Consider the following 14,602-nt stretch of genomic DNA (forward strand, 5'->3'; position numbering starts at 1 on the left):
AACTGGCACAGCTGAGCTCTGTTTGCATCCTGAGAAATCAGGGTTTAAGCATTCTAATAAAGGCTTTATTGTTCCATCAAGGTTTATCGTTCCAATAAAAAACACTGCAGAGGTGGCAGAAACCATCAAGCCTTTTCCTATGGACGTTTGCACATCTGCCAAAGAAAAAATAATAAATGGAAATCATGGGACTTGAAATGGAGTGATGCAATTTTCCACTCTACAGCCCAGGCTGACGTGTTTCCAGCCACCTTCCCCTCCAAGTCTAGATCACCAAACCAGAAAGGACCAATGCCTCTGGCTGGTCTGACACCAGTGTTCCTGTCTGCCAGCAGTCTTTCTCTGAACTGGGGGAAACCCCAACTTCCCCTGCCCTCAGAGGGCTGCACTGATCCAGCATCTCCACTTGGGTCAATCCTTTCCCTCACCAGCCTGGGAGTCTTCCCAAGCCAAACTGACCCTTCAAAGGCCTGGTTCAATTTTTACTATTGATCTGGTAAAGATAAAATCTTCCTCTAGAAACCTTACCTTTCCTAAAACAAAAGCCTCATTATTCTGTGGCTCCTGCAGTTGAAATTAAGTCAGAAAAGAGACGCAAACAGTGCAGACGTCAGTCCTACTTACAGCTCCACACATTGTTTGAGCCCCAGCTGCTCAACACACACGGGGCAGAAAACGCTTTTAATCACCCAATCTGTTCCCAAGGGGCACACTAGGTTTCCTCCTACATGCTCTTGTTGGTTCCTGCTCCCAGGTTCCCAGGAATGGGTGCACTGGGTCAAGCAGGGCACACTTTGAACTGCTCTTTTCTTCTGGACAGCTGTTGTAGGGGCACTTCTGGGGCTAAACAGATTTAGGATGGATGTGAGGAGAACCCTCCAACAAGTCAAGCAGCTCTGATACAGGCAATAATCCCAAATCAACTTCTCCAGGGTCGTGCATGAGCTGGAACCATAGCATTCAACCACAGTCCTGTTGGGATAAACCAAAACACTCTGGGGATAGTAGAGGCTCCACAAGGATCCCTGGCTAACCTGAGGTATCTCCAGGCTGCAAGCACAGGGATGACAGGGGCTTCCAACTAAAGGCTGAATTCTTCTTCTGCCCTCTAGCCACAAACACATATCTTGGGAAAAGCAGTAGATTGGGAAAGAGATAGTGAACCCCAGCTATACACCAAAAATAGGAGTATGTAAATATAGAGGCATATATATATAGCCTGAGGGAAAGTGAGCACAAATGCAAAGAAGAAAAAAAAAGAAGCCTAAAAATCCAAACCCTAAGAAAACTCTGTTGTAAACACTCTTGTGTCTTCAAGGATACTAGAAGATATCAGCTCAGAGTCAGTTACTGTGCAAAGGAGTGTGCTCCAAGGCTGATGGAGAATCATCCAAATGTTCTGGGTGATTCCTTGGCACATTCAGGCTCCCAGGTGTGTCACCCAAACCCAGGCACAGCCCTGGAGCAGGCACTGCCCCATCCTAAGTGCACAAATCCATGCCTTTCCTTGGGATTCCTCTCTGACAGATGACACAGCTGACTGCTGCTGGCTGCTCCATCACTGCCCCTTTCCCCTCAGAGATGGGACACAGCTCCTCACAGCCCAGTTAGAGCAGGATGCATCTTCTTGATGGAGGGTTTGGTGGAAGGGGAGGACACCACAAACACAGAGTACCCAAGTTATGGAAGGGATCACGCTTGGCCCTTTGTACACACATCCTCATGCCAGATCCCTGCAGAAAAGCACTGCTGGCAGCTCCATCTTCCATGCCTGGACGGAAGGAAACTGAGGCACGGGAGCTGGCTCAGCAGAGAGCCTGTCAGAGCAGAGAACGAGGCTGGGCTCCAAGGCCACCAGCAGCATCTTGCTAACTGCTCCTGCCAGAGCATCCTTATGGAGCAGGGATTCCATTCCCATTAAGGGATGGGGAGCCAGGACAGAAATGAGCCTCAGGGTGACTGTTTAAATTGCAGTCACTGCAAATGAAGAGCTACAGGAAAGCAATAGGCTGCCCTGGGGTGCACCAGGTCCTCCCAGGGGCTTCCAGATTGGCCCACTTTGGTATAAAATCCAATTTGGCCTCCCAGGGATTTGAGCACCTGCTGTGCTGCAGAGGTTTGGTAGAACCTGGAACCCTACAAATAAAAATCACTCCCCAGGGGTTGGCAGGGTTAAGAGCTCAACACTGCTTGAGCTTGGGAGCTCCAGTCCCAAGACCTGAGACAATGTGTGAGAGTCAAAAAAGTCTCAATTCTGACCCTGGCCTGAGGGACACAGTGCCAGAGTCAGCAAGGGCAAGCAGCAAGAGAGGGAAGAGAAGAAGAGCAGGAGATCAGAAATCATTGCTCAGAAAAGAACAGGGAAGGCCATAGCGAGGGTCAGGCCTGAGGCATCTTCCCACCCCTGCCTGGGTTTTGCATCCCCTCCTCTGCTTCTTAATCATCTGTTATTTGAGGCCGAGATTTATTTTATTAGGGAAAAAAAAGCAAAACAAAACACCATTTATCTGGGTGGTTTGCTCTGAGGTGTGTCCGAGACGGGAGGAATCCAAGTTAATTATTATCTGTCAGTGCAGTAGATGGAAATTGGATGGATTGAGAAGGTCACAAGGCTGGAGATGAGGGATGGGATTGCAGCACAAGGTGCCTGTGAGCAGGATTGGCTCCAGCAGTGTTCTAAGAGCCAAGTCAGGAGGTGGTGGCAGAAGAGGCATTCCCAGTGCTCCTTAGGAGTGAGGAGGAACTCAGCACTGGCAGGAGGTCAAAAGGACCTGTACCAAGAGTCAGCAGGGAAGATAGAGATATGCTCACAAGCAGAGCCAGGCCATACCCCCAGAACCCATCAGAGGGGATGGAGGGACAGAGCTGGGCAGTGCAGCACAGCTCACCCTCACCCATGCTGGATGAAGCTGCTCTTTGCAGTCACCCCAGAAGTCTCTCACTCCCAGCCCCAAGGAGACGTCACCGCCATGGTTATCAGTGCCAAAGGAAGGGCGTGGGCTGACCGGGGAGATGTGAGGAGCCCCGCATTCCTCAGGTGGCCTTTGGGCAAACACAGCGGCTGGGCACGGAGCTCCTTCCTCCCAGGCCCTGTTTACAGACCTGCTGGGCCTGGCCTGGCTGTTATCACTGCTGAGTGCACAGATAGTACCATTAATAATCACACTGTTGATAGCAGGGGGCAAACATCGCTCCTAAGGTTTACCAGCTTTCTCCCAAGCTGTGAGTAAAGGCAGCTTCTCCGGGGCAGTGATTCCTGTGATCAATCCAGTGAGTTGGACTCACCCTCTCCTTTTCTGCACGGTTGCTTTCTTAATGATTTAGTTAAACTTATGTCAATACATTCCAGTAAAACAGCTGCTCTTCTTCAAATTTGGGACCAAATAAGGAGGATTAACCCATCTCCCAGGGCTTTAAAACTCCTCTGGAGTCAATTTCAGCTCCAAAGCCAAGATAGGGCAAGTCAGGCTAGGAAGGATGACTCATTTTTGTAACACAGATGCCCAGTCCCATTGACAAAACTACTGAAGCACAGCAGGCACCAGCATTTTATTTCAGACCCATCTCTGAAAGAAAGCCCTCCAATTTCAGCCAAACTTTACGATACGTTCGGACTCATGGCCTCCATTTCCTGCTTCTGTGTGGCTACCCCAGTTTGGGATCATGGCACTGAAAAAGAGCAGATTTGTTAATGACTTGCACAGAAATAGCTGGCTTTGGCCAACAGAGGCCACCAAATGGCTCTTGGGATATCCCAGTTACCTGCTGATCTCTGGAACATAGTCTGAAAAAGAGCCAGGCTCCTGAAAGAGCTCAATTGCACTCAGGGGATCTCAAAACATGAAAGCAAGGACATCCAAGTAGGCTGTCCAGACAGGCTGGAGATGCTGATGCTTTGGGGGAAGGAAGAACAAATGGGTATTCATGGGTATTCATGAACACCTGCCCAGACTGGAGCACCTGGGCTCCACCACAGCGGTGCAAGGGCTTGGTCAGACATTAAACATGACCTTTTGCAGGCAGACATCAAACAATGGCTGCACCAGCACACACGGGGTGTTCTCACCCAGCAGAAATGGGGCCCTTTCAGCCTTGTTTTCCACCCCTTTCGTCACATCCCCACACACGATAACCTGTGCTCCCCCAACCACTCCTACCCCTAATCAGCTTCTTCGGAATTATTTCATGGCTCTGAACTCCCAGTTCACGTGTTTGCAGCTGTAAAGACCTCAGGAATGGGGATTCATCCCGGGACACACAAAAAAGTCCTCTCCTGACAAGGAGAGGTCCATCCTCTCCTGATGGACCTTCTAAACTCACCATCTCAGAAATGCTGAATCCCTCCTGCCGGCCACAAAACCTGGGTCACCACAGAGTCCCAAGCGTGAATCAGTTTGTCCTGCAAAAGGAGAGGGATCAAGAACAGTACAGCTTGGACCTAAAGGATCCCTGACCACACTTGGCCAAGACTGTGGGGCTGGCATATGTGGGTCTCACTCTGAAATCAGCATTAGTAGGTTGTAGTTATCACGCTCAAAAGCAGCACCTTTCTGCCAAAAAGGCATCAAACTTATGTCATTCCTGCACCAGTGCAGGGGTGGACTGCAAGCTTTACCTTTTGGTAAGATGTGTGCCCTGGATAAAAGCAAAATGAAATCGCACACATGAGGAAAAAAAAAATCTTAGGATCTACCTAAAAACAAGGGAGTGGAGAACTCAAGTGGATTTTGGCCAAGGCAGTGTGGGTAAGCACTCCCAACACAAGCCTGTGCCAGGAGATTAGCTCTACACCTGCCTGAGCCATGGCACAAATTAGTCACCACCGTTTGTGGTTTTACCAGTTGGCAGATCCTGAGCTGAGCCTGTTGGTGTGAGGCAACCCAGCAGGTGCATAAAGGAGCTGCTCCCCATTGGCTGCCTGTGGCAGATCTGAGAGCTTCCCACTGAGTAATTAATGAAATGACAATAATAGACACAAAGTAAACAAGGTGGAAAGAAAATAAATCAATGGGTTGGGAGCAGAGGCTGCATTTAGTGAGGAGCAGCCCTGACGGCTCCTGTCGGCACCGTGGGCTGTCAGAGTCTCCTGTGCATCCTGATGGCATTCCAGCCAACAGCTTGAGATCGGCTGCACCCAAGGCTGGACCGGCTCCTCAGGCAGCAGAGGCTGCAGGCAGGTAAGGGCTGCATTTGGTTGCTCCCCACAGCACAGCTACGGGGTCAAGGGCTTGGGTCCCTCTGTGTGCAGTCCTGTCTGGGCACTTGAGTACCTCCCGGTGCAGCCTGAATGGGCTTCATGCTGATTTTATGGCCTCTAAGCTCCCTTTGGAGCAGAAGAGTTATGGCCCTAGAAGAGAGGAGGCATTTTGCCCCTCTGCTACCAAGTTAGGAGAATTTTGGAGAAAAATGGGGAAGATTTTGGGATAAATCTCCACCAAGAGATGTGCCAAAGAACTCAGGGCTTGGGGGTTCATCCTGGGACACACAAATTAATCTTCTTCCATGGAGAGGTCCATCCTCTCCTAATGGACCCTCTAAATTCACCAACTTAGAGAGAAATTCTGGATCCCTGCTGCCAGCCACAAAACCCAGGGTATCAGCTCACTTCAGAGTCCCAGGGGCAAGGGCAGATAGAGCACCTCTGTGCACATGCAAAAGGAAAGGGAAACACTAAATTTCAATCCCTCCTCAAACAATTTCTTCTCAGGACTATCTATCACAGAATGTTTAAGGTTCCCCCCTCTCTCAAACACATCTCAGGGGGCTTTTTTTTTACTCCAGCCACCCTTCAGACTGAAGTGACTGCGGGAACCCAGGATAACTCTTAGAACTCCGGCACCACACCAGGAGCGGGGAACTGCCTCGGGATGGGGATTTACCAGAGGCAGAACCTTTAGAGCCACTTGCTTTCAGGTGCCACACACAAGCCACGACAGGGACCAGGCAGAGGAGAAAGGAGGAGGCTCTCCATCTTGAGGTTCCACAAGGAACAATTTATGCCAGGAGAAGGGAGCAGGACAAAAAGCTCCTCGCTCTTATGTGCAAGGGTTTTTGTTCAGATACAAGTCGGGGGTGGATACAAACAGTTAACTGATAGGGAGTCCTCAGGGGAGGAGTGAGGGGATTCCATCAGGTGTCTGGGGCTAATTGGGGTAGGAGGGTGGAGAGGATGGGTCACATGGGCCAGTGAGGCTTCAAGGAGTAGGAGAATTCCAAAGGGATGTTGCAGACAGGGATTGGCCCGAGGTTTAAATGGCAGAGAAGGTTCAGGAATCAAGGGCTGGGTTGCCTTGACAGGCAGGGAAAGAGCTGGAACAAGGGGCGGGGAATGGCATGAGGGACAGCTTCAAGGGAGGGTAACACCGAGGGGTGAACCAACTCAGGGAGAATAGGGGGGTACAACAGAACGAAACACTTAACAAGGAATCAATAAAATAAATTGGAACTGCAACCCTTCACTACAACCAGAGGACGCCCTGGAACGAAAGCATCTTTCCATGTACCAAATCTGTAGAGAGGCTGATGTTGCCTGATTGCTTTATGTCAGCAAGATTTCCCTCTCAAGAGCAGTACAGTCCTACCAAGATTTTACCAAAAGATGGATGGTAGACATTCAGAGCTCCCGGACTCTGAATGTCTACCTGGGCCAATCCCTCCAGCTCCTCTGTGCCAGTGTCCTCACGGCCTTGTGCTACAAGAGGAAAAGGAAAGAAAACCAGGTACTAATTGTTTCTCAGTCTCAGCCCACCTGGGTAGGAGTTTGGATCTTCTCCCAGCAGCTTATTCCAAGCTTTACAGATCCTTTGTTTATTCTCTCCAACTCTGCTACAAGTTGTGTGATCATTCAAGGAGCCTGTAACTCTCAGAGCCCAAAAACAAAAGGAAGAGGTTGGACCCTTCAACTGAAAATCAAACAGCTCTGAATTTCAGAGCAGGTCTAAGCTTGCTGTTTATTTCCACCTAATCCTTACAGCAGCAAAAGGTAAGGAGAAAACCTGAACCAAGGGCTGGAGAAGCTGTGAAAGGTGAGGGTGGGAACAGTTTGAGCACCTCTGGTCCCAGCAGCTCCTGGTGCTGGTGGGGCAGGTAGAGATATCAGACTCCCACTTTAATCCCGTGCCTCTGGACAGGTTTTGGCAGAAGGGCCTTTCCCCCGTGCCCTGCAATGACTCTGGTTTTTAGCCCAGGTTAGGCATTAAAAATTTCCCAGGGGACAATCTCATTTTCCCCTTCATCCAGCTTCTGGAGAAGGAAGGAAAAGCTGCAAAGCAAGGAAGGGAGGTCACCTCACAGTGAAGTGGCCTTCACAGCAGAGCATACAACCTCCCATCTCAGCACATCCCCCTTTAAACCTCCCCTCTTTTCAATGCAGCAAGTGATCCCCAGGCAGATGAGCCATGTCTGACAAGAAAGTCTCCAGGCCCTGCCATCACTGCAAGAGCAGGTCAGCATCAGTCCCATCAGACACCTCCAAGATCCACTATGAGAAGTTCTGGCTGTACCGTCACTGCTCTTCGGTGCAGCAGAGGGACCGGCAAGCTCAGAAGGCTGGGCAGCTCTTCTCAGGGCTGCTGGCCATGAATGTGGTGTTTCTGGGCAGCGCCTTCATCAGCAGCATGATCTTCAACAAGGTGGCCATCACTCTGGCAGACGTGTGGATCCTGCTCTCCATCCTCAAGGTCTTGTGCCTGTTCTGGATTATTTACTACCTGATGGGCACCAGCCGGCAGCCACACGCGGTGCTCTACCGGGACTCCCACGCCGGAGCTATCTGGGTTAGGGGTAAGTTCTGCTTTTATTTCTTCTCTCATGCCTTCTTCCAAAGATTTGGAAAGCAAAGAAATTCTTCCCCTGTCACTAGAAGAGCTAGAAGCCATAGGATATGCAGTTAGGGCCTGGGGAACCTCCCAGTTCTTGTCAGGCTGATGGGCACAGTGGGTGCCACAGAGTGGAACCAGAGCAGCCAGGGAAGCCTGAAACTCGGCTTCCCTTCAGCCTCCAGTCAAACTTCACTCTCTGATCCCTTCACAAAGAGAAATCCAGGCATAAGCCCTTTCCAGGACAGCAACTGAGCACCATGGGAAAACCATAAGAAAGGTTTTAGGCAGGAGCACTTTGAGAAGTGAGAGGAGAATCACTGTGTTTATCCTCCAAGAGCACCAGTGGCCCTATGTCACCATCATCCTCATTTAACATCACTGCAGCCTTGTTGCCAGGGAAGGATTCTTACCCATTGAGTCACATCCCGGTGACACCCAGGCTTTCCTGGGAGATTTTCCCTTCAGTATTTGCTCCACTTTGAGAAATTACCCTTCTCGCAGCAGCCCTGCCTCTGGTCTGTCATGGAGTTTTTAATTAGGCACTATCTTGTTAACTAAGTATGGAGAATCAATTGAAGGAAGCTGCAAGGTACTTGTACTTGAGTACCTAAAGCTGCAGAGACATGTCCAAGGCAAAAGGGAGAAACAATCAAATGGTCCCAACTCCTGCAAATGGGACTGCTACAAGCCTTAGCAGACCTGTGGTCATCGCAGGTTTCCTCCACAAGGCAGAAAGCATGACCCACCATTAACTTACCCCTGTCATTTCAGATTGTACAGAAAAGCCCAAAAACCCCATCCCCACCTTGCATCCAAGCACAAAAAAATACCTTGCATTTTCCTAACACCTTTAACCAGTCAAAGCACACAATCAGGTTCAGCAATAAAGGTCTCCTTTGTCCTCTTCTCCTAAAATCATAAGAATTCCAGGAGAAAGACTGCTAGCTCCACACAAATCCAAGAAGCACAAGGCCTCCTATCCCCAGACAAACTCAGATGCTCCACAGACATATCTGGGTTTATTTACTGGTCCTTTGCTTTTTGTGCAGGGTCAGTGCTGCTGTTTGGCAGTTGCAGCATCCTCCTGAATGTGTTTCAGATTGGCTACAGCACAGTCCTTGTCCACTGCAAATCCAAGGTGGAAATTGTGTTCCCCATCATTGGAATCCTTTTTATTTGCACCCAGGTACTGCACATTACCCTTCTGTAAGCTTGTTTATTCTCTCTGTCCCATTCCTGGGAGCCCTAGGGCTGGGGCGTAGCTGGGAGATGTGGGAAAGTGAATGAACATGGGGCATTCTCCAGAGCACTGAAACATTAAAGCATCACACACCACTTCAAATGCTACCTGCACTCCCTGTGTGCCATGGAGAGAGACAGAGGAAAAAGATTCAAAAATTACCCTAGAAATGCCTGACATACCACAGGATCCAGAGGAATTTGCTTTGAAACAAAGTAAGGAGAGAGGAGAGGAAATTTCACATTTTGCCAGAGATGTCCTTGCACCAGTCTGTGCCTCAGCCCCTCTGTATTTGCCAATCCATCCGCCCAACAAAATCCTTTGCACACAAAGATATCTCACACCATTTTCACCTCATTATTCAACACCAGCCTTCTTCTTTACAGACCCAAAGCCATATTTGAAAAGTAAACTAATTCCCACCTCAGCAGCAAATACCCTCATGAACAGGACAGAGGAACACAGAGCTCCAGGATGTGCATTCAGTGCAGTCACACATAAATGCTCCCCTTACCCAAGGGTGCCAGCACCTGCCTCAGCACTGGGGTGCAGGTCCACACATGTCCCTGCACCCTTGCACAGAGGCAGGTTTGCTCCTGCTTGGACCTGTACCTTCTTGTCTACCTGTTCCTTTCCACCATGTGTGTAGCCAGCTGCCAGACTTCACCCTGTTCACAGTGGTATTGTTCTCCACTTGCAGGCTTACTTTCTGTGGCATCACTCCAAGGACTGCATTCAAGTCCAGCACAACTTCACCAGGTAAAAAACGAGGACAAAAAATGCCTTCTGCTGCTTTAAAGAAACTTTTCCTTTCTGCCTGTAATGTCTATTATGACTCTTGCTGGAAATGTGTGAATCTGATCCTACACAGACCCTATATTTTGGGTGACACAAGAACCAAACTACGCATTGTTCAGACCCATGCTTCCTCCACTGAACTGAGCTCACCAGCTCCCTTCAGTTTTCCTTTGTGCCTTGGAGTGCTGCAAAGCTTCTTCCTTCCTCCCAAACGTCTTCCTGCTGCCTGTCTCAGGGACCAGCTCACAGACTGGAGGATGGCGGGGGGGGATCCTCCCCATTCCTATTACTGGGAGATGTCTCAGCTTAGGCCAGTTTCACCAGGCACTGCCTGCCCTGCTCCTTTGTAAATGGCAACTGGGAATATGCTCAGGTGTGTTTATGCAAAGCCACACCCTATGGGCGTCAGGTGGAGCGGGCACAAACACCCCATGCACGCTCAAATCTGTGCATGGGCCAGTGAGAGGGGAAGGACACACTGGCCATGAACCATTTCCAAACATTGTACAAGTCCTGTGTCTCCTTGTAGGTGTGGGCTGATGGTCACCATAGCCACCAACCTTCTTCTCTGGCTCCTGGCCGTGACCAACGACACCCTGCACATGGAGATCGAGTCTCAGCTGCGCGAGGTGGAGCAGCGATTCGCAGGCAAGGCTCCTTCTTCACATCCCATTGGTGTTAGGTTGACACAGGTGACTTCTAGGGAAACAACATTTCACAGAACCACGGAATCACAGAATATACTGAGTTGGAAGGGACCCACAAGGATCAGCAAGTCCAGTTCTTGGCCCTGTACAAGACCATCCCCAAGTAGTCCACCATGTGCCCCAGAGTATTGTCCAAATGCTTCCTGAACTCTGGTCAGGCTTGGTGCTGGTGCACTTCTCTGGGGAGCCTCTGGGTCTCGGTGATTCAGGTATCTCCAGTTCCCCCAAATGCTGAAACTTCCCTATTATTGGAGGTTGTATCGAGGAAATGGGCTGCAAGGGGAGAAGATCTTCACCTGGAGGGAGGGGATCTGCTATGAAACCCTGAAACTGAGGGCTAGGAAATGAAAAGCCCACCATAAATTAGCATTTTTGCTCACTTTTTCCTATTAACTGCAAGCACAAGATTGCCAGACTAGAAGAGGCTCATGTAATTGCTGTGGTCTTCTTTCTGAGAATATAGAGGAGGAAAGGGGAATCTAATATTCCAGGGGGAGAAATAGAGAAGGCTTTGTTGTGAAGGAAGAGGAGTCTCTCATCCAGCACCTATGGTGTTGACCATAGGTAGGAAAAGGCATTAGCTAAGCTGTGTTATTCTGAATCCTTATATCCTTTAGGATTGAGCAGTAGCCATATAACTTCCTTGAGATCCCTTTTTCTGAGGCATAGACACACATGTTGTGCCTGCACCCAGGAAACTCCCAGAGAGCCGTGACATCCAGGTCATCTCCCTCTTAGTTGTTACGTTCCTCTTCTCATGCTCCAGGCAATGAGACTACCTTGTGCACATGCCCAAACACAACCATCTGCAAAGTCTTCCAGAAGGGCTACATCCTGCTCTACCCCTTCAACACCGAGTACTGCTTGGTCTGCTGCTCCGTGCTCTACGTCATGTGGAAGAACGTGGGGAGACGCATCAGCCACCACCACATCCTGAACACCAAGCCCAAATTCAAGCTCCAGGGGGTGGTCTTTGGGCCACTGCTGGGCACCAGTGCTGTAATCATCGGGGCTTGTGTCTTCATGATGTACCAGATCCAGGCCACCAGCTTGGACCCCAGCCGCCAGGTCTTGGTGATCTATTATTCCTACTACATTGTGCTTCTGCCCCTGATGAGTGTGGGTGCTGTGATTGGGACAATCATCCACGCCTTGGAAAAAAAGGAGCTGGACACGCTGAAGAACCCAACCCGCAGCCTGGATGTGGTCCTGCTGATGGGGGCGGCCCTCGGCCAAATCGGCATGTCCTACTTCTCCATTGTGGCCCTGGTGGCCACTGACCCCAGCGACCTGCTGAACAGCCTCGCCCTGTCCTACTCCGTCCTCCTCATCTTTCAGAACATCACCCAAAATGTTTTTGTCATCGATGGGCTGCACCGGCGGCATGTTGTAGCAGCAGCTGAGGCCAAACATGCCGGACACTCCGGACAGGACACGGTGGCTGCAGAGATGCCTGGGGAAGAGGAGACCACGCTGAGCGGCAAACAGGAGCACAGCCAGACACCTCCTGGCAAGGAGGAAGACACTAAAGAAGAGCAGAATCGTGAAGCCTACAGCCAGAGACGAGTGAGCGTGCTGGAGCTGGGACAGGAGATCCGGAAAGCTTCCCTGTCCTACATCCATACCTACTCCCATCTGAGCTGGAAGAGAAGAGTATTGAGGGAGATCTCCTTCTTCTTAGTTTTGTGCAACATCATAGTAAGTATTGTGCTCTCTGCTGTGTCACAGCTCCGGCTGAGCCATAGTGACCTGTGACACAGACTTTTTTTTTTTCTTTCTTTTTTTTTTTTTTCTCTTTGCCTTTCTCCTGTATTCCAAACAAAAAAACTTTGCCCACCAAGTTTCAACCTACTGGTGAGGCAAGTCAAGACCGGTTTTGTTGATAATACCCCAGCCTCATAATTAGAAAGTCTCTCTTTTACCCTTAAAGTATTACTGTGTTTCATGGGTGCAGGGAGGAGACAGCTAATAAATCCTTACTGGCCAAGATTTTAGCCTCTGAAAAAAACCCCACTGGGCTCATTAAGGGTGTTTCATGAGAAACATGAAAGAAAATGTCAGGCACTAGCATTAAGTCTCTGTAAACATGAGTCTCCAGGCTTGAAACTCACCCAATAAAGTACACCGTGGTCTGGGATCTTGAATCAACACTGCAGCCTTAATCCAGTGAAATCCCATTGCCCAGGGAAACAATGAAACCCTGTAGAAAGAGAAGCAGGCTGGGGCAGAAAGGGGCCGTCTTTAGGTTTCCAGGGATTCAACAGGATTTGAATTACAGCAAGGAGTCAACAGCATAACTATGGGATTTTCCTTCTCCCTGGCAAGGTGACTACTGTGATACTCCTGAAATATTCGTACAACTTTTGAGCCAGTGCTGGCATTAGGGTGCAAGTAGGGGACAATTTGTCATCCTCTGACTTGTGTTTCTTTCCCTCACATCTCTCCAGCTGTGGGTCATGCCCACATTTGGGGCTCACCCCCTCTTCGAGAATGGAATGGAAAGGTCATTTTACGGCTACTCCACCTGGTTTGTGATCGTGAACTTCGGACTCCCCTTGGGTGTGTTTTACCGCATGCACTCAGTTGGGGGGCTCCTGGAGGTCTATGTGACAGCCTGAGCCAAGCTGGACCCCCACCCCAGGGGCTGGGGAGAATCAGTGATGCTGAACAAAGATGCAGTAAGCAGTAGATATGCACATGGAAGCTTCTAAGACTTTTTCCCTCCAGCTTCTGCTTGGACTTCTTGTACAACATCACAGTGAATTTCAGAAGAGGTTCTTTAATATTATCCTTTTCCACCATAGAGAATAGACTCAAAACCCATAAACAAACTCTCACTGCTCTCAGGAATCACACATGCAGTCAGCAGTCTGCCAGTGGATGTTGTTTGGCAGGAAATGGGACTTGTTTGGCAGCAAATGGGACTTTAACAACTCCTGTTAAGATCTTCCAGATAAAAGAATGCAAGGGCAGCCTTCAGCAAAAGCGATGAAGACTGGCCTACACCAATTCAGAAAATCAAAAGCAGTCAAAAAATAAAAGCTATTACATGACCTTGCCTTACTGAGAATAAACACTACTTCTTCCTACAAGCACTCCCAGAGCCTCAGGTGAGACTCACTAGGGAAGCACTGTGGGTGATCTTCACACACCACGGATGATGCTATCACTGGTGTGGACAAGCCAAGGTCCCATCCTTGTACACAGGGCTAGTTCAAGAGCAAGTCACTGCCACATCCACTGTGAATCTTTCCCCACCCCAACACGTTAGCCCTTGCTGCTGCCTTGCACACCCACAAACCTTTCTTGAGGTCACCATCCACAAAGGAAGGCAACTGCAGTGAGGTGCCTGAACAAAGACCCATTAGGATGTGTTCCATAGGGATGCTTGCTTTGAAAACACATGGGAGAGCAAGGGGCTTGTGACTATGGGTCGCAAATCCAGAGCCTGATGAACCAAAATAAAGAGGTTGAATTTTCATGCGTGTCTTGTGAAATCTCTGGGTCTGCTCCGCACTCAGTGGGCTCAAGGTCAACTCACTTAAATTGCTCTTAGATTCAGAGGTTGTATGGGGCTCTGAGCAACCTGGCCTAGAGGAAGGAATTCCTACCCATGGCAGATGAGCTTTATGGTCCCTTCCAACCCAAACCATTCTGGGATTCTATGAGATTTAAGAGCAGGCCTGCTCTATAATCAATAAAAATCTGTCATGACCCTTACCCAAGCATGGCACAAAAGGCATTCTCATTATTGCTTATGTTCCTTTGTAAATGAATCCCAGGATCAGTGTGGGTTTAGGATTAGAGCCTATTTATGGGGTTTTTTTGGGACTTGCTAGTAAAGCGACCTCTCCCAGGACAGTAACAGTGAGGATTCAGCATTCAGGCAGTTTTACTTTCTGTAAAACTCTTAAGTGAGACTGATTGCAGGAGCATGAACTTTGCCCAATAAGTGTTTGTATTTGGGCCCATGTCAACAGAAATATGTCATGAGAAATAACAGCTGGATAAATTAGGCTCCAATGAAGTTAATTATT

General features: G+C 49.3%; 1 protein-coding gene across 1 annotated transcript; it reads left to right on the top strand.

Moving 5' to 3' along the window:
- Positions 1 to 7,397: 7,397 nt before the first annotated feature.
- On the top strand, positions 7,398 to 14,599 carry OTOP3 (otopetrin 3). Its single transcript, XM_038157232.1, has 6 exons — positions 7,398 to 7,782; positions 8,870 to 9,006; positions 9,761 to 9,819; positions 10,388 to 10,506; positions 11,332 to 12,263; positions 13,013 to 14,599. Exons 1-6 carry the CDS (start codon positions 7,398 to 7,400, stop codon positions 13,181 to 13,183), a joined length of 1,803 nt encoding a protein of 600 aa, XP_038013160.1. The 3' UTR covers positions 13,184 to 14,599.
- The last annotated feature ends 3 nt before the right edge of the window (positions 14,600 to 14,602 follow it).

Source organism: Motacilla alba, chromosome 18 (genome assembly GCF_015832195.1).
Source record: "Motacilla alba alba isolate MOTALB_02 chromosome 18, Motacilla_alba_V1.0_pri, whole genome shotgun sequence".
Lineage (NCBI taxonomy): Eukaryota > Metazoa > Chordata > Aves > Passeriformes > Motacillidae > Motacilla > Motacilla alba.

What these genes read in the sequence shown, in the direction of transcription:
- OTOP3 (XM_038157232.1), top strand. Translation starts at nt 7,398, where the DNA reads ATGTCTGACAAGAAAGTCTCCAGGCCCTGCCATCACTGCAAGAGCAGG. An exon ending in TCCTTTTTATTTGCACCCAG is followed by an intron (nt 9,007 to 9,760) that starts GTACTGCACATT and finishes CTCCACTTGCAG; the next exon opens with GCTTACTTTCTGTGGCATCA. An exon ending in GGTGGAGCAGCGATTCGCAG is followed by an intron (nt 10,507 to 11,331) that starts GCAAGGCTCCTT and finishes CTCATGCTCCAG; the next exon opens with GCAATGAGACTACCTTGTGC.